The sequence below is a fragment of the Panulirus ornatus genome, chromosome 12 (genome assembly GCF_036320965.1).
Source record: "Panulirus ornatus isolate Po-2019 chromosome 12, ASM3632096v1, whole genome shotgun sequence".
NCBI lineage: Eukaryota > Metazoa > Arthropoda > Malacostraca > Decapoda > Palinuridae > Panulirus > Panulirus ornatus.
This window is the reverse complement of record NC_092235.1, coordinates 16793286-16818754: the sequence shown is the minus strand read 5'-3', so window position 1 is coordinate 16818754 and position 25469 is coordinate 16793286. Positions and strand designations below refer to the sequence as shown.

Sequence of the window (25469 nt, the reverse complement as noted above, 5' to 3'; positions counted from 1 at the left end):
GATCCACACATCCTCTACCACTTCTGGAACCACACTACTCTTCCCCAGTCTGATGCTCTGTACATGCTTTCACCCTCTCAATCAATACCCTCCCATATAATTTCCCAGGAATACTCAACAAACTTATACCTCTGTAATTTGAGCACTCACCTTTATCCCCTTTACCTTTGTACAATGGCACTATGCATGCATTCCGCTAATCCTCAGGCACTTCACCATAAGTTGTACATAAATTAAATATCCTTGCCAACCAGTCAAGAACACAGTCACCTCCTTTTTTAATAAATTCCACTGTAATACCATCCAAACCCACTGCCTTGCCGGCTTTCATCTTCCGCAAAGCTTTTACTACCTCTTCTCTGTTTACCAAATCATTCTCCCTAACCCTCTCACTTCACTCACCACCTTGACCAAAACACCCTCTACCTGCCACTCCTTATCATCTAGCACATTCAACAAACCTTCAAAATACTCACTCCATCTCCTTCTCACATCACCACTACTTGTTATTACCTCCCTACTAGCCCCATTCACTGATGTTCCCATTTGTTCTCTTGTCTTACGCACTTTATTTACCTCCTTCCCATACATCTTTTTATTCTCCCTAAAATTTGATGATGCTCTCTTGCCCCAACTCTCATTTGCCCTCTTTTTCACCTCTTGCACCTTTCTCTTGACCTCTTACCTCTTTCTATTATACATCTCCCAGTCATTTTCACTATTTCCCTGCAAAAATCATCCAAATGCCTCTCTCCTATCTTTCATTAATAATCTTACTTCTTCATCCCACCAATCACTACCCTCCTCTAGTCTGCCCACTTCCCACGCTTCTCATTCCACAAGCATCTTTTGCACAAGCCATCACTGTTTCCCTAAATATATCCCATTCCTCCTACACTCCCCTTATGTCCTTTGCTCTCACCTTTTTCCATTCTGCACTCAGTCTCTCCTGGTACTTCGTCATACAAGTCTCCTTCCCAAGCTCACTTACTCTCACCACTCTCTTCATCCCAACATTCTTCTTTTCTGAAATCTTCTACAAATCTTCACCTTCGCCTCCACAAGATAATGATCAGACATCCCTCCAGGTGCACCTCTCAGCACATAAACATCCAAAAGTCTCTCTTCCACGCACTTATCAATTAACACGTATTCCAATAACGCTCTCTGGCCATCTCTCCTACTTACATTCATATACTTATGTATATCTCTCTTTTTAAACCAGGTATTCCCAATCACCAGTCCTTTTTCAGCACACATATCTACAAGCTCTTCACCATTTCCATTTACAACACTGAACACCCCATGTACACCAATTATTATTCCCTCAACTGCCACATTATTCACCTTTGCATTTAAATCACCCATCACTATAACCTGGTCTCGTGCATCAAAACTAACACACTCATTCAGCTGCTCCCAAAACACTTGCCTCTCATGATCTTTCTTCTCATGCCCAAGTGCATAGGCACCAATAATCACCCATCTCTCTCCATCCTCTTTCAGTTTTACCCAAATCAATGTAGAGTTTACTTTCTTACACTATTACATACTACCACCACTCCTGTTTCAGGAGTAGTGTTACTCCTTCCCTTGCTCTTGTCCTCTCACCAACCCCTGACTTTACTCCCAAAATATTTTCAAAACACTCGTCCCCTTTACCCTTGAGCTTCATTTCACTCGGAGCTAAAACATCCAGGTTCCTTTCCTCAAACATACTACCTATCTCTCCATTTTTCTCATCTTAGTTACATCCACACACATTTAGACACCCCAATCTGAGCCTTCAAGGAGGATGAGCACTCCCCGCATGACTCCTTCTTTTGTTTCCCCTTTTAGAAAGTTGAAATACAAGGAAGGGAGGGTTTCTAGCTCCCCGCTCCCGTCCCCTTTAATCACTTTCTACAACACGTGAGGAATGTGTTGTATTCTTTCTCCCCTATCTCCAGGGATAATGAATCATGTACATGTGTATATATATGTACATGTCTGTGTATGTATATATATGTATACTTTGAAATTTATAGGTATGTATATATGTGTGTGTGGACGTGTATGTATATACATGTGTATGTGGGTGGGTTGGGCCATTCTTTCGTTTATTTCCTTTGGCTACCTCACTAATGTGGGAGACAGCAACAAAGTGTAATAGATGAATAAAGAATTTAGTATTTGTGCTGCAAAGGCAGTGGGGATCTTGCCTACATCAACAAAGCCCATAATCTCAAATTGAACTGTCCCATCCTGGTCACTTCCTGCTTCCATCTGGGAATTGATCTCATGATTCTGCCATTTTCTGACCTGCCTCATTCCCGAATGGTGATTCCATCTGACACATCCTGTCATATATTTCCCATCGACCCATTCCCCCACCATTACCTGTGAAATTACCTATACTGCCAGAGAATTGACTACTAGGTGTTCTGTTCTGCAGTGTTCCCAACCATCCTTGTTTCTATCCTGCATCAGGTCTCTCACTTTTAGGTTACCCATCCTGCCATGTTCCCTCTTAGCCTGAATCTCTCTTTCAGTTTTACTATGCTGTGGGTACCTAATTAGTTTGTGTGTATTGAAGAGAGAGCGTAATATTCTCATTAAAAACACTGCCGAGATGGGTTTTTCCTATTCAAGTAGAGAACCTCATAAATCTATACAAAAAAATTTCTTCCAACAGAGAGCCTTAATTCTGTTGTTTATCCCAACATCGTAGTAAGGGTACACAGATTTACATCACATCTTGGCAGCAATCCCAGTATAACTAACTTCTTGCATCTCTCCTTGAACTTATGGATGAGATCCCTGTACTTTGCTGAAATTTCTTCTGATTTTCCTTTGACTGTATTGTTTTTCCCTACCTGGACAGCAAACATGGAATCCTCTTGAGTGTTTGAGGCAGTGTTATCAAACTCCCTCCCCAGAATGTCTTCCAATTTAGTACCAGGAAAGCACAAATTTCTTCTCCTCTTCCCCATAACACAGAACTTCTGTTCCTAATCTCTAAGGAATCCCCAACCAGAATGCTGATTTCATCATCCTGTACTTCATCTTTCAGTAAACCAACCCCATTCTGAGCTGAACTCTCCATTCCTTTTACTTCTGCTTGTTGACAAGTCTTTCTAGTGGGCTGGAAGGAAACTATCATCCAACTTCGTTGCCACAATAACCAGTCTGTATTCTAAGTTCTCTACCCTACTTGTCACCACTGATTCTTGCTCCTGTGCATCGACTATTTTTGCAGTAACGTGACACACATCACTTTCCCACCGATTCAGCTTAACATCTAGTTTTCTAATGCCTCACTATTGTCCCTGATTTCTAGAAGGAAAATTTCCATCAGAGTACAGAACAAGCAAGAAATGAACTTACCTTTTCCTTAATGAGCAAGTTCCAGGTGAATTTCTTGTGTCTCAACAATGAAGTAGGAGCTCAGAAGCATGTCCACTTGCAACAGAGGTCAAGAGACAACTGCCAAATTACATAAGACTATCTATTTGTCTGTACCTCTGATTCCTGTTCCCAACTGGAACTCCCTTGACCTCAAGGGGTTGGCCAGGGCAATAGAAGACTGGATTCCAGTGCCGCTTCATAGCCTTTAGTGCCTTACCCTTAATAGGCCACTGGCATAGGGCAACTTTTGTGCAGTATTTGCAGAGGCTCCCACCCAATGTTCCGACAGACTACCACTATTCAGTGCTCTTGCCTAATTTTCCTTCCTACTACTTCTTCCTAATGTTTCAATGTACTGTTCTTGCTTGAATGTTTCTACCGCCTACCTCTATCTGTTGCTCCTACCATTTTGCTAAAAGTCAGGGCTCGCTCGTATTGCTCTGCAGGAATATGTAGAGTTACAAAGAATGAGTTTTGTGAGTTAAGTGTTGTCAAGTGTTATATGTGATGAGAGATTGTATGTTTGTGGACAGAATGCTAGTAATTCATATGAGGGTGGGACATTAGGAAAAGATAGTTTGTTGGGTCAGAGGAGTGCAATTTGACAACCACTGAAATGCTGGCTCACTATGCAGCCTTCTTTTACCCTCCCAATACCAAGGTGGGTAGTACAGTAATTTACCTTCCAGGTCGGCTGCCAACCCACTACTACCTATCTTTCATGATACTTATTCTTGTTATTACATAGTTGTGCATGAGCCAAACTTACTCCTATATATGTTTTCTGCATTCTGTTATATAATCTTCAGTATTTTAAAAGAATTATTTTAATTTCCAAATATTTTGAAATTCCCCAGATTTTAGGTTAGGGAGGTTATTTTTTGTGGATGGAACAGTATCCTCCATCTTCACAAGTGTCTCCATGTGAAGATTCATTACTATATTCAAAAAAGATGTTTGAGAAAAGGCTTTCTTGATAGATTTGCTTTTCATCTATATGATGCAAATGTTATTCTCATTAACGGCATAATGGCGAGCAACTGCAGAAGCACTAGACCCACACTCGGGTTCATATAGTATCTTGAACTGGATGCTTAGGCATAGTGGTGACTGGTTCAAGTGGGCAGAAGTGCAGAAATATATGGGTGGCAAATGGTGAGTCCTTACCTTGTGAATGCAAGCAGAGAACAGATGTGGTAGGCAGCATGGCATGTGCAGCAGTGGCATCCCGCTCATGTAGCCAACTGTGTAATATTATATGGTGACAGTTTGTATTATCATGAAAAAAGGGGGGTAATTCAAGTGTCCTTATTATAGTGAATGCATTGTATCAAACACTACTGGTTCAGATTAGAAAGCTAACTTAAAAGGAAAGGCAACTGGTGCTAAATTTGCCCACCGTTGAAGAATGACCTGATCATGACCTTTGAATTTTTAAAACACTGATGCCATGGACAGTGAACAGTTCTTCGAGAGATGTTTGGGTAAAACAACAAGAGGGTATAACACGAAACAAAGCCTGTAACCTGTGAAAAATGTGTGAAAAATTAACTTTAGTATAGGATTGTACAGAGGAGGGTGGATGTGTTGGAAATGAAATGTTTGAGGACAATATGTAGTGTGAGGTGGTTTGATTAAGTAATGTAAGAGTAAGAGAGATTTGTGGGAATAAAAAGTGTGTGGTTGAGAGAGCAGAAGAGGGTGTGCTGAAATGGTTTGGACATATGGAGAGAATGATTGAGGATAGATTGACAAAGATGATATATGTGTCAGAGTTGGAGGGAAGAAGGAGAAGCATGAGACCAAATTGGAAGTAGAGGGATGGAGTGAAAAAAATTTTAAGCATTTGGGGCTTTAACGTACAAGAGGGTGAAAGGCATGCAAGAAATAGAGTGAATTGGAACGATGTGGTATACCGGGTTCAACATGCTGTCATTGGACTGAACCAGGGCATGTGAAGCATCTGGGGTAAACCATGGAAAGGTTTGTGGGGCCTGGATGTGGATAGGGAGCTGTGGTTTTGGTGCATGGCACAAGACAGCTAGAGACAGGGTGAATGAATGTGGCACTGCCTCGCTGAAGCAGGGAATAGCAATGCTGTTTTCCTGTGGGGCTGGGTAGCGACAGGAATGGATGAAGGCAAGCAAGTATGAATATGTACATGTGTATATATGTAGTGTCTGCGTTTGTGTATGTGTATTTTGATATGTATATGTATGTATATATGCGTATGTGGGCATTTATGTATATAGATGTGTTTATGAGTGGATGGGCCATTTTTTGTTTCCTGGAGCTGCCTTGCTGATGCAGGAAACTGCAATTACATATAATAATTGAACAATGTATTATGTATAATAGATAAATGAATAGATATTAGAAAGGATCACAATTGAGCGCATGATCAGTTATATACCTATGAGTCCATGGGGAAATGAAACACGATAAGTTCCCAAGTGCACTTTCATGTAATAATTACATCATCAGGGGAGATACAAGAAAGAAATATAAGTCAGATGATATACAACAAAGGGACGTAGCTAGGATGCCATTTGGTAAACAAGTGGGGGGTAAGCTGCTAGATGCAGTGAAAAGTTTCTACCAATGATGTAAGGCATGTGTACAAGTGGAAAGAGAGGAGAGTGATTAGTTCCCAGTGAAGGTCGGTCTGCAGCAGGGGTGTGTGATGTCTCCATGGTTGCTTAATTTGTTTATGGTTAGGGGTGGTTAGGGAGGTAAATGCAAGAGTTTTGGGGAGATAGGTGAGTACGCAGTTTGTTGGGGATGAGAGAGCGTGGGAGGTGAGTCAGTTGTTATTTGCCGATGATACAGCGATGGTGGCTGATTCGAGTGAAAACCTGCTGAAGTTGGCGACTGAGTTTGGAAAAGTGTGTGAAAGGAGAAAGTTGAGAGTAAATGTGAATAAGAGCAAGGTTACTAGGTTCAGTGAGGTTGAGGAACAAGTTAATTGGGGTTGGGGTGTAAGTTTGAATGGAGAAAAACTGGAGGAAGTGGAGTGTTTTAGATATGTGGGAGTGGACTAAGCAGTGAATGGAACCATGGAAGCGGAAGTGAGACAGGGTGGGGGGAGGGGGCAAAGGTTTTGGGGACGATGAAGAATGTACGGAAGGAGAGAACATTATCTTGGAGAACAAAAATGGGTATGTTTGAAGGAATAGTAGTTCCAACAGTATTATATGGTTGTGAGGCATGGGCTGCAGATAGGGTTGTATGGAGGAGGGTAGATGTGTTGGAAATTAAATATTTGAGGACAATATGTGGTGTGAGGTGGTTTGATCAAGCAAGTAATGAAAGGGTAAGAGAGATGTGTGGAAAAAAAAGAGTGTGGTTGAAAGAGCAGCAGAGTGTGTGTTGAAATGATTTGGACTGATGGAGAGAATGAGTGAGGAAAGCTTGACAAAAAGGATATATGTGTTAGAGGTGGAGGGAACAAGAAAGACGGGAGACCAAATTGGAGGTGAAGGATGTGTTAGAGGTGGAGGGAACAAGAAAGACGGGAGACCAAATTGGAGGTGAAGGATGGAGTGAAAAAAGAGTTTAAGCAATTGGGGCCTGAACATACAGGAGGGTGTGAGGCGTGCAAGGAATAGAGTGAAATCGTAACTATTTGGTATACTGGGGTCAATGCACTGTCATTGAACTGAACCAGGGCATGTGAAATGTCTGGGGTAAACCAAGGAAAGGTCTTTGGGGCCTGGATGAGGATAGGGAGCTCTGGTTTCAGTATATTACGCTTGACAGCTAAAGACTGGTTGTGAATTAATATGGCCTTTTTTGTCTGTTTTCCTGGTACTACCTTTGAAGCTGGGGATAGCGATGCCATTTCCAGTAGGGCAGGGTAGTACTAGAAATGGTTGAAGGCAAACAAGTATGAATATGTACATGTTTATATATGTATATGTCTGTGTATGTGTGTATATGTTGATATGTATATGTATGTGTATGGGTGTTTATATATATATATATATGCATATGTGAGTGGATGGGCCATTCTTCATCTGTTTCCTGGCACTACCTTGCTGACGCGGGATATGGCAGTCAAGTATGATAAATATATATAATCAGATTATGGATATGGAGAAGGCATAAGATAGGGTTGATAGAGATGTTTTGTGGAAGATCTTAAGAGTATATGGTGTGGGAGGTAAGCTGCTAGAAGTAGTGAGAAGTTTTTATGAAGGGTGTAAGGCATGTGTATTAGTAGGAAGAGAGGAGAGTGATTGGTTCCCAATGAATGTTGGTCTGTGGCAGGGGTGTGCACGGATGCAGTCTGTGTTGGGGATGAGAGAGCCTGGGAAGTGAGTCTCTTGTTGTTCACCAATGATACAGCACTGGTGGCTAGTTTGAGTAGGACACTGCAAAAGATGGTGATTGAGTTTGGAAAAGTGTGTGAAAGGAGAAAGGTAAGAGTAAATGTGAATAAGTGCAAGGTTACTAGGTTCAGTGGGTTTGAGGGACAAGTTTGTTGGGAAGTAAGTTTGAAAGGAGAAAAATTGGAGGAAGTTAAGTATTTTAGATATCTGGGAGTGGACTTTTCAGCTGTTGGAAGTGAAAGTTAGTCATAGGGTGGGGGAGAGGACGAATTATACCCTGAACTGTCACATTACTCACGTTCGCATATAAATCACCCATCATTAATATCCGGTCTTGTGCACCAAAACTGCTTATGCACACTCAGCTGCTCCCAAAACACTTGCCTCTCAAGATGATTATTTTCATGACCAGGTGCATGAGCACCAATAAACACCCATCTCTCTCCATCCACTTTTAGTTTTACTCACATCAGTCTAGAATTTATTTCCTTACACTCTGTCACACACTCCCACAACTCCTGCTTGAGAAGTGCCACTCCTTCGTTTGCTCTTGTCCTCTCACCAACGCTTGACTTTACTCTCAAGACTTTACTAAACCTTTCTTCCCTTTATCCTTGAGCTTCGTTTCACTCAGAGCCAGGAAAATGAAACACAATAAGTTCCCAAGTGTACTTTCATGTAATGATCACATTGTTAAGGGAGATACAAGAATGAGATACAAGATGTAGAAAAGTCAGTTGATATACAAGGAAGAGATGTAGCTAATATGCCATTGGTAAAGAAGCATTACTGGACGGTGGTTTTTGGGTTGTGTGTTTGGGTCTGGTGACATGCCTGTCGTAAAATTTTTATGTGGACAAGAAAGAGAAATGTTTACAAATTTTGCCTACAATAAAGCTATCCAAGTTGTATAGACCTTCACTAATATTAATGTTACATTTCTTTGTGTATTTGATAATAGAAGATTCAATTATATTTCTCATGGTAATGGAGTTACAGTTAATAATTGAATTGGCATTACTCATGATTTTTAACATGATTGTACAAGGCATTTGATTCTTCTGTTCTTATACTATATTTTTGTCGCGTAGGTCTAACATAGAGATCCTTACCAAAATAAAACATATTACAATTTTTACAAGGTTTTCTGTAAACACAGCCTGCAGAGTTTTCTGGTGAATTTTTCATTAAGATGTTGTTTATAGTATTGTTATTGTTGAAGGCTATATTTACAGTAAAGGATTAAAGCAACCACGGAAGTTTTGCAAGATTATCGCTAAAAGGGAAAACTTTAAGATTCTTGGTATCAAGGGGAGGTTTGGGTTAAACTGTATAGAATTATTGCTTTGCCAACTTAAGGGATTTGTCAATGAAAGATCTAGGATACTTTATCTTTGATCCAATAGAATATATATCTTCTCAAACTCATCAGTAAATTCTGGACTGCATATGCATAATGCCCTAAGGAACATCAACTGGAATGATGGTTCTTTAACTCTGTCTTGTTGAGCTGAGTAATAATGAATATATGAACAAACATTGATGGGCTTTCTGTGTATGTTTAAGATTAGCATATACAGAAAACTCACCTGTGTTTGTTGATATATTTATTATTACTCAGCTCAATATGACAGAGATAAATTATCATCATTCCAGTCGATGTTCCTAAGGGCATTACAAATATGCATTCCGGAATTTATTTGTTGGCACTATCATAACCAATGAGGTAGGTACTGCTGCAACTGTGGAAAGTAAAGAAGCTCAGAATTGGGAAAAGTATTGACTTTCAGCACCCTGAGGGGTACTATAGTTTTGCTGGAGTAACCAAGTCTCACCCAGCCTTCTCGTAGTGACCTCATAAGTACACCCTTAGGGGTGGAACTAAGGGTTGGGGGGGTGTCCAGTTACATCAGGGCATTAGTTTTAGATTTGGACACATATCTGAGGTATATTGTTACTTTTAGTTTTGACAATTTTGGAGCCTCTCTACCTCTGGAAACTGTCTGAAGTTGCCCTCTGCCAGTGACCTGTCATGGGTGAAGCTCAAAAGTCTAATAAGCGGCACTGGAGTCTATCAGTTATGCCAAGGGTTAAGAGGAATGAGCGATTGAGGTGGATGGTGCTGAATGTGAATGAGTTGACTGGGGAAAATAAAAGTAGGGATATTGGAGAGGGTTAAAGGTTGTAGCATGGATGTGCAATGGACTGGGGAAACCTATATCCTCGGGCAGGGTGTGGAGTGAAAATGGAAATGATGAATGCAAGTTATGGAAGGAGGTGTGAGAATCATCAGGAAGAGGGAAAAGAATGATGTGCAATTCTGCTATCACCAAGAGTATGGGAGGGTGGAACAGAGAATGGATGGAATGGATCAAGAAAAGTGTGGGTGAAAAGAATGCTTTGGACTGTGAAATATGCATGTATAAGGACCTGTGAATATGAATACTGTATGAGGTAAGGAGGAAATGAAGCTTCTTTGGAGGAATTTTAGTGACTGTATGAATGGTTTTGAGAATGGTAGAAACATGGTTGTATTGGGTGATATAAGTGCGAAAGTGGGATGTGATGAAATCTCGATAAGATAGTTGGTAGATGGGGAGTGCCTGGAGTAAATTAGAATGGAAGCTATCTTTTGGATACTTGTGCTGAAAGGGATTTATTCCTTCTGAACACCTTTTCTCAGCACAAGATGATCCATAGATAAACATGGATGAGGAATGATGTAAGAGAATAGCAAAAGGCTTTGATTGACGACATGGCAGTGGATGAAAGATTGAGAAAACCTGTGCTGGATGCTAGAGTTGTGAGTGGATTCTTTGGAGACTCTGACCATTTTGCAGTTCTTGTGAAGATGAGGATCAGGGAGAAGTGGAGGTATGGTTTTAAAAAGAATGGAGAGGTAAAAGTGTTGGCAAGTGAAAAGATGAATCAAGAAAAATACAGGGAGGAGTATGATATGAAGGTAGTGAAATACAGGAATTTAAAGGGCATTGCATGGTGGACAGAAGAGATTAGACATGCTGTGGAAGAGAAGAAAAAGGCATATGGTTGATTGCTAAATAGGAATGTATCATTAGAAGTTCAGCAAAGGAGGAGTGAAGAATATAAAATATGTAAGCAGAATGTTAAGAAGCTGATTGAGGAAAGCAAAGAAAGACTAGATGAAGATTTTGGAAGAAATTTAAGTGAAAAGTTTTGGGATTATAAGAAACTACATTAGAAGGAAGTGAAAAAAGAAAGAGTGGATGTAAGAGTGGAAATATTGATGTGAGAAGTAAGGAAGGGGAATTGGTTAATTAAAAGGAGGAAGTGAAAGGAAGATGGAAAGAGTATTTTGAAGAACTGATGAATGTGGGAGAGGGGAGGCAGCAGTTGTTACATGTATGGGTATGGTGGAATGGAAGAGGATACAAGTGCAGGGGCCTATAGCAAAGAGAGAGGTAAGAAGGTCAATAACGCGGCTGAAGGTAGGAAAGGCACCTGGAGTGAATGGGATTATGGCTGAAATGCTGAAGTATGGAGGAGAAAGTGTGATCTTATATGTAATTTAGCATGAGTATTGGATGAAAGCTATTTTTGTTCCATTATTCAAAGGAAAAGATGCGAAGGATGTATGTAGCAATTATAGGGGAATAAGTCTGTTAAGTATACCAGGAAAAGTGTAATCAAGAATATTAATTGACAGAGTGATGGCAGTGACTGAATGCAGATTAAGTGAAAAGCAAGGGTGTTATAGGAAAGGTAAGGGATGTGTGTATCAGATTTTTGTAATAGAGATGACCGGGGGAAAGAATTTAGCAAAAGGTAAAAAGTTGTATGCAGGTTTTATGGATCTGGAGAGAGTGTATGACAGAGTCTAATGGAATGCTTTCTGGAGGTGTTAAGGATATATGGTATGGGGGAAGACTGTTGGATGGTGCAAAAGCCTTCAATAGAGAGCGAAAGTTTTGGGATACTTGTAGATGTGAGGCAGGGCTGTGGGATGTCACCATGGCTTTTTAATGTATATATGGATGGAGTGATAAGAGAATTGAAAACAAAACTAGGGAAAAGGGGTGCAGAGATGGAGTGCAGAATTGAGATATGGTGGCTAGTGGCAAGCCTGTTCGCGAATGATACCACGTTGTTTGCAGAAAGTGAAGAGGAGTTGCAGAAGGTTGTGTGTGTTTTATGATGTGTATAAGTGGAGGAGATTGAAGGCAAGTTCAAGTAGATATAAAGTAATGGTGTTTGAAAGAAAATGGAGAGAAAGTATGGATTGTGTAAAACCTTTTAGAGCGAAAGAAGAAAGGAATATGAGGTAAAACGACTGGGAGAAATAAGGGACTTTATGTATCTGGGAGCTGTCCTGGGTAAGTATGGTGATATGGAAGGAGAGGTAAGGGAGAGAGCTGTACAGGGTATAAGAGTCATTAGGTCCCATAATAGAATAATGAAGGGTAGAGCTGTAAGTGTGGAAATGAAGAGAGGATTAAGGGACAGCACGCATAGTCCTCCCTACCCTATGCAGCCAAAACATGGACTTGGAATGAGGCACAGAGGTTGAAAATCCTGGCTGTGGAAATGAGCTGTTTGAGAAGAGCATGTGGTTTGACTAGATGGAATGAAGAAAGAAATGAAAGGTTATATGAAAGATGTGGTATGGCAAGGAATGCAAAGGGAATGAATTGTGGAGTGGTGGAATGGGTAAAACATTATACTGTTTGGGCATGTGGAAAGAAGGAAAGACTGAGAATTTACAAGGAGAGTGTTTGATAATACAGTTAAAGAGGTTGGTGTGAGTGGAAGACCATCTGTGACATGGGCAAATAGGGTGGAGGAATACTGGAGGGACAGAAACAGAGGAAGAATGTATGTAATGATTTATACATGGGAGGCATGTAAGGACACAAATACGTAAGTGGAGACTCATTTGCTGTGGCCATCCCTTGATGGGAGTTCCCAGAGGGAGTGGGCATCAGAGATAAAGATAGATAGATAGAGAAAATATATTATTTTGGATCCAAGTTAAAGTATCCTAGGTCTTTTGTAGATAAATCCCTCAAGTTGGCAAAGAGATAGTTTTGTAGAGTTAAACCCAAACCTCCCTTTGATATCAAGAATCTTTTAGTTCCCCCTTTCAGTGGTAATTTGTATTACTTCCCAGGTTGCTTAATGTAAATGTAGCCCTCAGCAATAAAGATACTATAAAGAATATCTTGATCAAAAACTCACCAGATAATTCAGCGGCCTGTGTTTGCAGAATACCTTGTAAAAAGTTTGATATATTTTATGTTGGTAAGGATCTTTATGTTAGACTTAAACAACATAAATGTAATAACAGGACAAGGATCAAATGTTTTGTTTAATCATGTTAAAGATTATGATCATTGTATTGACTGGAGTAATGCCAATTCAGTTATTAATTGTAACTCTTTTACCACAAGAGATATCATTGAATCTTCTATTATTAAATACACAAAGAATTGTAAATTGATATTAGTGAGTTCTTATACTAATTGGATAGCTTTATTGAAGGCAAAGTTTTAAACAGTTCCCTTTCATGTCCTTAGTGAAAATTTTATGACAGGCATGTTGCCAGACCCGAACACCAACCTGAACATCGTCATCCAGTAACGCTTGTTTACCAATGGCATCTACGTCTCTTCCTTGTATATCAACTGACTTTTCTATGTGTTCTATCTCATTCTTGTATCTCCCCTGACGTGATCTTTACACAAAAGTGCACTTGGGAACTTACTGTGTTTATTTTTCCTGTGTTTTCTTGCATGTACTAGATCACGTGCATCACTGTGACCTCTTGCAATAGTAGGGTTGATGTGAGTGTGAATGATTACTATTGGTTACCTGCTAGCTGGCATTGATTTTGTAACTCATTATAGTGAGTTACAGTATATTATAATTAGTCTATGTATCTTATTACCAACAGGTTGATATTTTAGCAGTCACTAGGGCACATGAAAATGGAGGAGACAAACCAGTGAAGAAACGACACATGATAACTTCCAGTAGTGTGGATGGGCGCCTTATCACCACCATCAAAGCTGCCACGGGTGCCTTGGATTCTTCCGAGCTCAGTGATTCTGAATCAGAAGATGAATCTACTTCACTTTCCTCCATTGATGATGACACAATGAATCACATACCCTCACCATGGTTGAAACGAGATACACCAGATTCCCCTTCACTTCATAGTGAATGTGAGTTTCAAATATGATGTACTGATTGTTTTGAAATATTCCAATCTTCTTTTCATCCTAATTGCTTTCATAATTGTACAGTAAAGAAAGTAGGACTTAGTAAAATGATAAGGTGATTTTTAATGTAGCTACCTTACAACATGATTGAGGAAAAGGCAAAAAGTTATTGGCAAAAGGGGTAAAAATTATGAGAAATTTAATGAGGAGAAAGAAATTAATGTTGAAAGAGGTTAGTTTGAAGGTTAGTAAGAGAGAGAGATATAGAAAGAACTTCTCATTGACACTGAACCAAACACAATATGATTTTTCATGCATGCACAATCTGTTTGCTTTTGAAATCACAGAGTTGTGGCTTATGGAGAGAGTTTTCAATAACTCAGATTTGTATTCACTTAAAGAAAACACATGTGTTGGGAAATATGTGTAACATAATGGAGTGTATCATAATGGAGCAGTGAAGAGAGGACACTTGCATTAAGATTACACATGAAATCTTATCTTTTTATCTATTCTATCTATATCTGATGCCTGTTCCATCTGGCAAACCCTCCTAGCAAAAGTCTCCACTTAACCCAGTCCTTACATGCCTCCCTCGCATACACCATTCCATGTATTCTTTGCCATTTCTCTCCCTCTAGTTCTTTTCAACTCAGTTTCTCAACATCAGAAGTGGTTTTCCTCTCATACCAACCCTCTTGATCATACTATGATACCCTCTCCTTGTATAACACGCCTTACATTTTCTCCATGTGCCCAAACCACCCAATCTCTGCTCCACAATTGATTTTCTTGCCATACCAAATTTCTCATACTTCCTCAATACTTTCTTCGTTCCATCTCGTCATACCAAATGGTCCTCTCAAGTAACTGATTTCCATAGCATGAATTTTTGACCTATGTGACTCATCCCATGTCTATGTTTCGGCTGCATAGGTCAGGGTTAGGAGGACCATGCTGTTCCTTAATCCTTTCTTCACCTGCGTTCCTTTCATTATTGTATTATGGGATCTAATGACTCTTCTACATGGTATTGCTTTCTCCCTTATCTCCCTATATCACTATACCTACCCAGGATATCTTCCAAATAATTCAATTGTGTCACCTCCTCCTGTCTTTTTCCCTCCCTTTCTATAATACAGTTTAGTACACTTTCTTCTCTTGCTCTGTTCAGCTTTGCAAAATCTATACTTTCATTGTCTCCTGTCAAACACCATTACTTTTGCTTACATTTACTTTCACATACACACATCATAAAACAACCATGTGCAACTCCTTTTCACTCTCAGCAGAATACACCTGCAAACAGGCTTATTACTAAGCTCCATACCTTTTTACCATACTCCATTTCTGTACCTTCCTTCCCTATATGTATGCCGAAACTTTCACTCAATTCTCCATCCACGTTTACACATGCATTTGCCTCTTTACAGAAGGCTTTCACACTATCCAGCGATTGTGCTTTCACATCATTTACCCTTAACACATCCTATAAAGCATTCTATTCATCTCTGTCTTAACGCTTTCTCCAGACCAATAAATACATCGCTTACCTTTTGCAAGATTCTTTTCCACAATCATTCTCCTATAAATCTGACCCACATATTCCCTACCTTTCCAAACAACCCCATCACTCTGTCAATCAACACTCTTGCCTCCACTTTTCTGGTATACTTTAGACTTATTCTCTTGTAATTGCTATATACATCCCTTGCACCTTTTTCTTTGAATGTAGGAACTCTAATAGCTTTCATCCAATCTTCAGGCGCAACCTTCTGCTTCCATGCTAAATTTCATATCAAATGCATCCACACTTTCTCTTCCATGCATCAACATTTCAGCTGTAATCCCAAGCTCTCAAGGCCCCTTTCCTAACTTCAACATCATTATCACCCTTTTGACGTGCCTTCTTGCTATAGGCCACTGAACTTGTATCTTTTTCCTTATATCCTCTATACCAGTGCATGTAAAAACTGCTGCCTCACCTTCTTTTCATATTTATTAATTCTTCTAAATACTCTTTCTCCTTGAAAATCTGAGGTCAGATTGGTAATATATATTTATTTTCAACACTTTTTCTGAAGTTGGGAGATTATCAGAGACTGAAGTTGATTGTATTTGAGAATATTTTTGCTTTATTATGCAAGGTAGGTACTTATAGTTGTGGAATTTACTTTTTTTAAGTATTGATAGTGTGATAAATGTACACTGTCTGTCTCCCTTTTCCAAAATCACAGGATATTGATTAGTGTGTGGCCATCGTCAGCTGAAAGGGTGGGTAGTTTTAATGAATGTTTTCCCTACACCTAGAAACTTGGGGACTCGATCATCTCATGTCTTTCCTTACAACTATGACATGGCACATTTTAAAAGAAATTTTTTTTTGATTTCCTGCAAATTTCCTAAATACTTTCCTTGTCTCTTCTTATTCCATTTCATGGACCTCTGTTTATTTCAATTAAGGTCCAGTCTTGATATGGACTTTGGTCCATGACTGCAGCCTCCAGTGTAAAAAAAGAAAATCATTTGTAGGACAGTTTAATTGGGGACTAAGAGGCTATACTCATTTTGGCATATTTCTTGCATATGCTGTTCTTTCATTAACTTGATTTTCTGAGGGGTACCTCATACCTTTATTTTTAGTTTCCAGTTCATCTCTTCTGAACTAGGAGTGAAGTTTCTAAGCTATTTTACAGACTATGTCTGTGGGTATTAAGAATGACAAAAATTTTGTCATCATCTGGACAAAGGCCCAGGTGTACAATGCATATTAATGACTTGGTTAAGAATTTATCGAGGAGACTTTTGAATTTAAATCATTTGGGACCTGATTTTCCTGAATTTTGGAATAAACAAACAGAAATTATATGTACTATGTATATCAGTATTATTGGAAAGCCTGAAAATTTCAAATTAACAATGAAAATAAAGAATATAGTGTGCAAGCACTGTATATTGTAACTGAAACTGAAATAATAAGGCAAGAGCAAAATGAATTTTACTTTAGAGGTTGGTGGAGCTCAGATTTTATTGTTGTCAGCAAAGAACCTTAAAATTTATCAGTTTTTTAGGCCATGAATTTGAAATTTCAAACTCCGTATTCTTCAAAATGAAAAACTGACATTCCCTTGTTTAGTTTCTTTAACATTACCACCCTCTTACTTACAGCAAGGAATTTCTTTCGCGCCTCTTGACCTCTGACTTTCTCTGAGGCACTATCTGTCGCTTTTTTGGAACCATAATGATAGACACATTAAGCAAAGTATGAGGGACTCCTTAGAGCACAAGGCTTTAGCAAGGAAATATCAAAACATACAAGATGGCTGTTAAGTGGCTGCAGAAAGCACAGGTTCACTCTATACCTCACAGATGATCTAAATTTCCAAATTTTGGAGGATTTTCCATATTGTGAAGTGAAGATCCTGAAACAAAATTATCCAAATTTCAGAGTTTTCCAAAATGTAGAATTTTGAATCATAGATTTATCTGTAATATTGAATAACCCAGAACCCATTCAGGGGCTCCTGCAGCTCTTAAGAAGTGCCATCTTTGATAGCAGGGTTCTGCATCTTTCTTGTCTGTGACCATTGCTCTTTTTGATCCATGTAAATGACTTCACAGAAGGTATGGACCTCTATCAGAATATGTTTGCAGATGATGCAAAGGTCACAAGGGAATTGAAATGCATAGAGGATTGCATCAAATTACAATGGGACCTAAACATTCTCTGAAGTTGATCAGATACATGATTGATGAAGTTCAACCTGAGGAAATGGGTCATAGTGAAAGAAGGCCTCAGTATGATCATCTAGCAGGAAAAAGCTGCATAAATTTGTGTGTGAGGGAGAGACTTGGAAGTGGACATTGTCCCAAACAGGTCACCAGAGTCCCACTTTAGGAGAAAAGTTAAGATGACTTGCTGCTGAATATTAGAATTGCATTCAAGTTCATGGATGAAGAAATATTCATCAGGCTGTTTACATAATACAGAAGTGCCAAACTAGGATATGCGTATCAAGTTTAGTCACCACACGTTAAAAATACACAAAGCCAATAGAGGAGGTCTAATGGATAGCAACAAAGATAGTACTGGAATTAAGAGAGCTTAGTTACAGGAAAGGCTAGAAAACTTAAATTTACCCAATACAGAAGAGGGGAGTGAGGTGTGACCTAATCACAACCTTTAAGTTTTTAGAACACATTGAATGATCTAGATAGTAAACAGTTCCCTGAAAGATGAAGGGTTGAACAATGAAAAGGACGTAAATGAAATTAAGCAAAATACATTTTTTGATAAATGAGAAAAGTAATTTTATAGTGTAAGAGTGGTGGATAAATGGATTAAAGTGGATAGATACATGGTTAATATCAACATTATCCCAAAATTAAAGAAGTTTTGTGTTAGCGAATAGTCAAGAGACGGGTGCCCCATGAATGTAAAACTTCCTTCCCATGCAGTACTATCTATCTGTATCTTTGATGCCCATTCCCTTTAGGAACTCCCTCGAGGGGATGGCCTCAGCAAAAGAGTCTTGATAACTGTTGAACTCTGGTGTCGTTTTTTATCTTTAGTGCCTCTTTTTTAACAAGCCACTGGTATAGGGCATCTCTAGCACATTGTTTTCAGGGGCTTTTGCCTAATGTTCCCACCAGCTACTTCTACCTAATGTGTCTAATTTTCCTGCCTAATGTTCTGACTTAATATTTCTATCCAATGCTCCAACCTACTACATTTACCTAATGTTCCTTTCTACTATTTCTATCTATTGCTCCTATTATTTAGCCAATAGGTAGGATGAGCACAAAGTGCTTGTGGCAGGAAAATCTAGAGTTGTGAAAAATGAATTGTGTGAATGAAGTGTCTTCAAGTGTTACGTGTGTTTATGAACGGAATGCCAGCAGTCCACATGTAGGTGAAGCAGAGAGAAAAGACAGCTCCCCGGGTCAAAGGAGTGCATCTTGACAACCACTAAAGTGCTGGCTCACAGCACAGCCATCACTAACCTCCCAGTACCCAGGTGGGTAGTACTGGCAATATACCTCCCTGTACCCTTTTGAAGTGAAAAGTTCTTTGATGAGATTTTACTCTCATCACAATGATGCTTTCTCTGCTTTTTTTTTCTTTTTTTGACTTTAATGAGTGGACATATAATGTACAACCTTAGCTGCACTAGCAAGAAGTTCAACTTAGAGATACTGTTCTGTCTTTATGAAACATCAGCAGTGCTAAGATTGCCATTCCAATTTGGCAGAACTTTCATTTTAAGTGAAGATTGAATAATTATGCCAAGTTCTTTTGCAAAGTAGATTTTGAATAGGTATCTGAAGAATACAACCTTCAGGCTCCATGTGAGCTCATTTGGGCATAAGGTTGCATGGTTTGACTGGTGTTTGACATTGCTTTGGGGATGGATGATATTGAGATCATAGGAATGTGCTATCATGATTTTTTGATGTTTCAGGTATCAAGGGTTTGATGTGATGTAATTAATGACCTAACACCGAGTATAATCCAAAACCTACTATGCCCTTTTTTCAAGCAACATCCCAAATCCACAAGCAGAGTTCACACATTTCCATTCACTTATGAATGAATACGTATGCATCTAGTTATACTGCAAATGCCAGAATTATCATTGTTTAATATAATTACCCTTTCTGATACCAATCTTGCAAGTGAATCGTAACATGTCAATGCATCACCTAAATATACTTCCAAGCCATTGGTGTCTATGGATAGCAATGCATAAAACTACTGGAATTAACATCTATTACAATCCACCAGACTACAATTTAATTTACCCATACGAGAAGAAGAGTCAGCTTTGCCAAGTTCTAATTGTTGAGAAAATTGAATCATCTCATAAGTAACATTCCCTAAAGGACTACGGTTCCTGAAAGAGTAAACTGAACTTGAAAGACTCAAATCTAAAAGAAAATAATTTTATATGTAAATTATTTTATTGTATACATGTCTATTTCACATTCCCAAAATTAAAGAAGTTTATAACAAAGCAGAGCCGTTGCGGAAGAAAACTCCTTCCCGCATCTTCTACCTGTTTTTGGAAAATTTAAACGAGGGAATTTCCAGGCCCCTGTCCCTCCCCTTTTAAGATGTCTATCTACGAACCAGGGTCGGTAATTATCTTTGCCTCTTTTTTACCCAACCCGGATATATTGGTTAATTATGATAGATAACAAGAACTTTTAAGCCAATGTTCCACTACTATTCTCTAATGTTCAAATAAACCTAAATAGTAAAAAAAAAAGAGAATGTTGTTTAGTGCTTATTGGGTCTTTTCAATGCACATGCATTTGTTGGAGGTAGGGGGAGCTGTGAGTAGAGGTTGCTGTAGTGTGAGGCAGGGGTAGGCTCTTATGTTTTTACTTGGGGTTGGTATTTGGATATCAAGTGGTTTGAATGTAAGGGGTCAAGTACTGTTGCAAAGAATTGAATCCCATATGTGTCAGAAGTGAAGGGAACAGGGAGAAAGGGGAGACTAAACTGGAAATGGAAGAAAGGTCATGAAAAAGTGTTTGAGCGATTGTAGCCTGAACATGGAGGAGGATGAAAGGCTTGCACGGGATAGGGTGAATTTGGACAATGTGTATACTGGGGTCAGCTTGCTGTCAGTGGACTGAACCAGGGCATGTGAAGCATTTAGGGTAAACCATGGAAAGGTCTGTGGGGCCTGGATGTGAATAGTGAGCTGTGGTTTTGGTGTATTACATGGCATGACAGTTAGAGAATGGATTTGAGCAAATGTGGCTTTTCTTCATCTTTTCCTGGTGCTACCCCACTAATGCAGGAAACGGTAATCAAGTAAAAAAAACTATGTATGATCCAATTTGCCACAGATGTATTCATATGAGCTGGTAAAATGATATATTATATAAAATCAGAAAAACGATTCATAGCCAAAGAAGAAAATTATTTCTCGTGCTTTTGCAGCTGAAACATATCTTGAATACAAAATTGTAAAATGAAAAACTATTTCTTTTTTAAGGATATAGTTCTCAACTTCTCCTAGGAATAAATTGGTATGATGTTTTATGGGTATGGTGAAAGAATGGTGAACATCAGCAAATGAATTAGTTGATAGACCTGAATGATATCTTTTATCCTCCAGATTGCTGAGGATGAGTTGAAGTTAGCTTGTAGAATCATGGCTAGTCAAAGAAAAACTGTTCACATTTATTTCACGTTAGTACTCTTGATTGACCAGTCCCCCGAGATATGTCTTGAATGATGAAATGGTAAACTGAAAAACTTCATATGAAATAATAAAACATCATATAAGAGAAGTAAAAGAAAACTTCATATGAAATAATAAAACATCATGTAAGAGAAGTAAAAGAACCAAAGGAAAAAATTTATATTGGCCAGTGTTCACAGGAATGAATAAAAGACCTGTGGTGGAAGCAAGTGATAAGATAATTATCTTACTATTCACTCTTACCACAAGTTTTTTTTTTTTGAGTAAGTGTAAGATTATATCGTGTTTTTCGGCTGTTTTATTAATGCTTATACTGTAGTGTCACGATACTGTGCATTTTGTTATATCAGTTTTGTTTGCACCTAAATTACTCCCATTTTTTCATTATGATATGTGCTGTCATGATGTAACATGAGCCTAACTGGTAGGGTGCTGATGCAATGCATGCAAATCGCATCACTTCTTTGCTAGCATTCAAAGAATAAAGATGCATCATTTCCATTCTTCTGTTTCCTCGCATCTGCCCACTTGACCAATGACAGCTATTCCTGGTACTCCTGTTCGAAGTACTGAATGAGCTTCAGCATAGGTCTAGAGCTTCAGCAGTTGTTCACCATTATGATGTTGATAAGAGTAGCATCTGCACTTTTAAGGAAAGCAAATTTATCAGGAAAGCTTTTTCTTACCAGTTTTGAAGATGACAATGCATCTCATGTTGTTGACATATGTGAAGACTGAGGATGCTCTTCTATTTAATGTTTCATCATCCACAAAAAATTTTCTCCCCACTTTAAAACTTTTGGAATTTCAAAATGAATGGAAAGTTTTTTCTTAAGATATTAAAGATTATGTTGATAGATGCAGAAAACAAGTATGGGAACTTCTAGATATACAGGATAGTTATGTCCTTGAAAATGGTAATTTAAATCAAAATCGTGTAAATCGAATAATATAAGAAGTGGTGATTATGGAGGTACCATTATTTATGAGATAATGCCAGTAAAAAACTTAGGGAGCAGGAGGCTGGAAATCCTCCCCTTCCATTTTTTATTTTCCAAAAGAAGGAACAGAGAAGGGGCCAAGTGAGAATGTTCCCTCAAAGGCATAGTCCTCTGTTCTCAACGCTACCTCACTAATGCGGGACTGGCAAATATGTATGAAAAAAAAGTAAAAAACTACAGTATACACGTACCAGGAAATACAAAATATTATGATATACTGTACACTGAATTCTGTTAATAAAAACAGAAAATAACTAACGTGAATCCTGATGGAATCTTCTCTTCATGGAAAGTGTATATCCTCAAAAGATTCTCTTCCAAAATAGGCCAGTCTTGTCCACATTAGATTTGTACGTAGGAGAATAATCACCTTCCTCGATAATGGTCTTGAGGGCTCCCCAGAACATTTTTTTAAGGAAGGACATCAATTTAAGCAGCCTCAACAGTAATCTTTATGTGGTTATGTTAGAATTTCCTAAAATTCACATACCAAACAGGACTTGCTTGAAATGTCTGTTGCTCCTGCTTCCACTGCTAAGTCATTATATATACTCCAACTCTTTGCTTGTATCTAAAGCCTGCTGATGGGAATATTATGTGTTTGGTGTTTGATTCAAGTGTCCAACATTCATTGTATTCTCTCCATAATAGATCTTGCAGAATATTAGGTTGTAGATGCAGTGATTAATGTTCCATATTTGGCACTCTTCTTCATCATTTCTGCATTATATGAAGTCTGTGAATTAGATTTACAATGACCATGGGCACTCTTGATATCACTTGATCGTTCTCTTGTCAAAATGTTTTAGTACATCCACTTTTACCTCTTGGATGATGGCCTTACAGAAATGCTCTTATCTTAACACCACTGGTTCCAGGAGAACATTAGAGATGCAATGGGTAGAATTCAAGCAATATACAGTGTACTATAGCAATCCTTGACTGTAGACTATATCCACACCATGCATATGTGTGCTTCTCGCATAATGATGGCAACACCAGATCTCTGTGCTGCCAGCCCAGTGATGATCGCATCATTCCAAACTTAAGCCTGTATAAATTGAAAAAGGTTGTAGATGGACCATGTGCATTTTTCTAAAAATGGCATGGATCAGATATGCTTAAATCAAGTGGTACCTTTATAGGAATAAGTTTAGCTTATGTCCAGCTGCATAATTATAAAACTAATATGTTATCATCCAGCACATTCTGCTACATAGCCACACTTGACATCACTGGATGTATGCTTACCACAAAATAGCATTGCTTTTTAGCTGTTTTGTATGACATTACATATTTTTTTTTGCTATTTTCACTTTCATATTGCATGCTAATTTTTTTTTATTCTTGTTTATAGAAAACTACCTTGTTTATAGATTGTAATGTAATACTTTTAAGAAATATTATATGCTGTATGGATGGCATCATCTGAGGAGGATCATAAAGCAATATGTATCTACCTACTTTCCAGCCAGGCAAAGGATTCTTTACCAGTCTTCTAACTTTGCTTGTCTTGATTTTGTTGTGCTTCCCAGTTTTATTAAAGGTATTTCATTTTGAAGAAAAAAGAAAAATGATATTGTACTTGCATATTACTTATTACTCAAGCAATAGCATGTGGTAAGTAATGAATGAAATTCAGTGCGATTATTATGAAATGAAAAGAATATGATTTTTAATTGTAAAATCCATGATTATCTGTTTTTTTTTATCTTATATTCCAAAACTCTTCTTTATGTCAGTACAGACACAGTATACCACACACACTCACATCACCACCACCTTTCGTGTCAACACCCACCTCACACATCTCTTGAATTCAAGTACTGGTCTAATTCAGCTACAGAATCAAAACATGGCATTGATGTTATTCAGTTGGACCTTGGCTAATTCATATGTTAAAGATGAATTATATAAAATTCAGTATTAAGAAAAATACTGTAACAGAAATGCAGACAGTACTGCAGTGTAGAGTTTAGAATCTGTCCAGTTTGGGAGGCAATTGGTCACTCATCTCTTGGTTAATAACATGCATATTGATTAATGATATGGTAAAATGTATTAAATTACTTTCTTTACATAGTTATGTTTGATAAGATCTCACCAGTAATGCCAGTAATGCATGATTATCTACATATTCAGGAAAAATATAGGAAAAACTTAACTAGCCCCAAGAATCACTTTGCCTGCTTTCTTAACATACACCTTTCACTTATGAATAAGATAAATTGTATTTCATACATGTTTTATACACAATTCTCGTAATTAGGTTGTGACTAATTCATACAATAATTTTACATAGAGCACAGTATTATGAAATATTCTAACAGAAATATGGATGGTATGGTAAAGCATTAGCAGTTTTTTAGGTGAGGCAAGAGGTCATATTTGTTAAAAATGTTCATAATAATTCTGGTGAATGATAGTAAGTTATATTTCACTTTTACTTTAGAGGTATTTTTTCTCTTTAGTTCTGTTCAGTAGGTTCTTACATAATGCATGAACTAATACGTATCAGCCTTTTCAGAAAGAATATATGACTAGAACCTTACCTATCCTGTCCTAAATTCCTGAAGAAATATTGATGCTACAAAAGGCAGATACTTGTTTATCATTTTCTTTGTGTGATGAACATTATTTTCATTTTATGGATAATGTTTGTGTAATGTAATGAGTTTATATATATTTATATTTTTTCCATGTTCCCTAATTCATTATTCACATGGAAATGGATGATGCAATATAGCACGGTTCACAACTGTGCAAATATTTATGGTACCTATTTCATGCCATATTTGACCCAACAGTATGATTTGATTTGATTTGATTTCGTAAGGAAATTTCTTTCACTTTTATATTTTGGCGTTTGAAAAATATTTTGGTTTTGGGGAGACTGATCTTGTGAGAGCACATTGGCAAAATGATTAAGTTTAAGTTGGAATCCTTCTTTATTTTATATTCAGCATTGTTCTCTTCTCACTTATAAAATTGCATCTTGTTGGGTATGGATGATATACACAGCATTATTCTGGTATATTTCAACAAAGTTTAAATACTGATATTCACCCTTCTTTCACCATGTTCACCATGCTGTTGCATCTAACCTAAAAGTGGGTTTAAAGATTTTCCTTATTTCTAAGCCACAGGCATAACTTAATTTCTATATTATTGCTTTATTTTCATATTTGTAAAACTACAGGGTTAATTGAGAGAGTTTGGTAGAGAGTTTGGCACAACTACATTGGTGACTAAACTAGACAGAAACTGGTGGAGAAATGCTGCTTTTTCTAACTGCACAGTAACTGTTAGATGCCGATGCTATTTCCTATGTGGCAG

At 38.1% G+C, this 25469-nt stretch overlaps 1 protein-coding gene across 33 annotated transcripts in view; it reads left to right on the top strand.

Annotated features, from left to right (window-relative positions):
- tou (bromodomain adjacent to zinc finger domain 2B toutatis) overlaps window positions 1–25469 on the top strand; it is a 1094933-nt gene that overhangs the window by 632001 nt on the left and 437463 nt on the right. For all 33 annotated transcript variants that reach the window (XM_071667361.1, XM_071667356.1, XM_071667362.1 and 30 more), the window contains one exon: window positions 13648–13918. In XM_071667361.1, the coding sequence (XP_071523462.1) occupies window positions 13648–13918 (271 nt within the window). The remainder of the gene's footprint in view (window positions 1–13647; window positions 13919–25469) is intronic.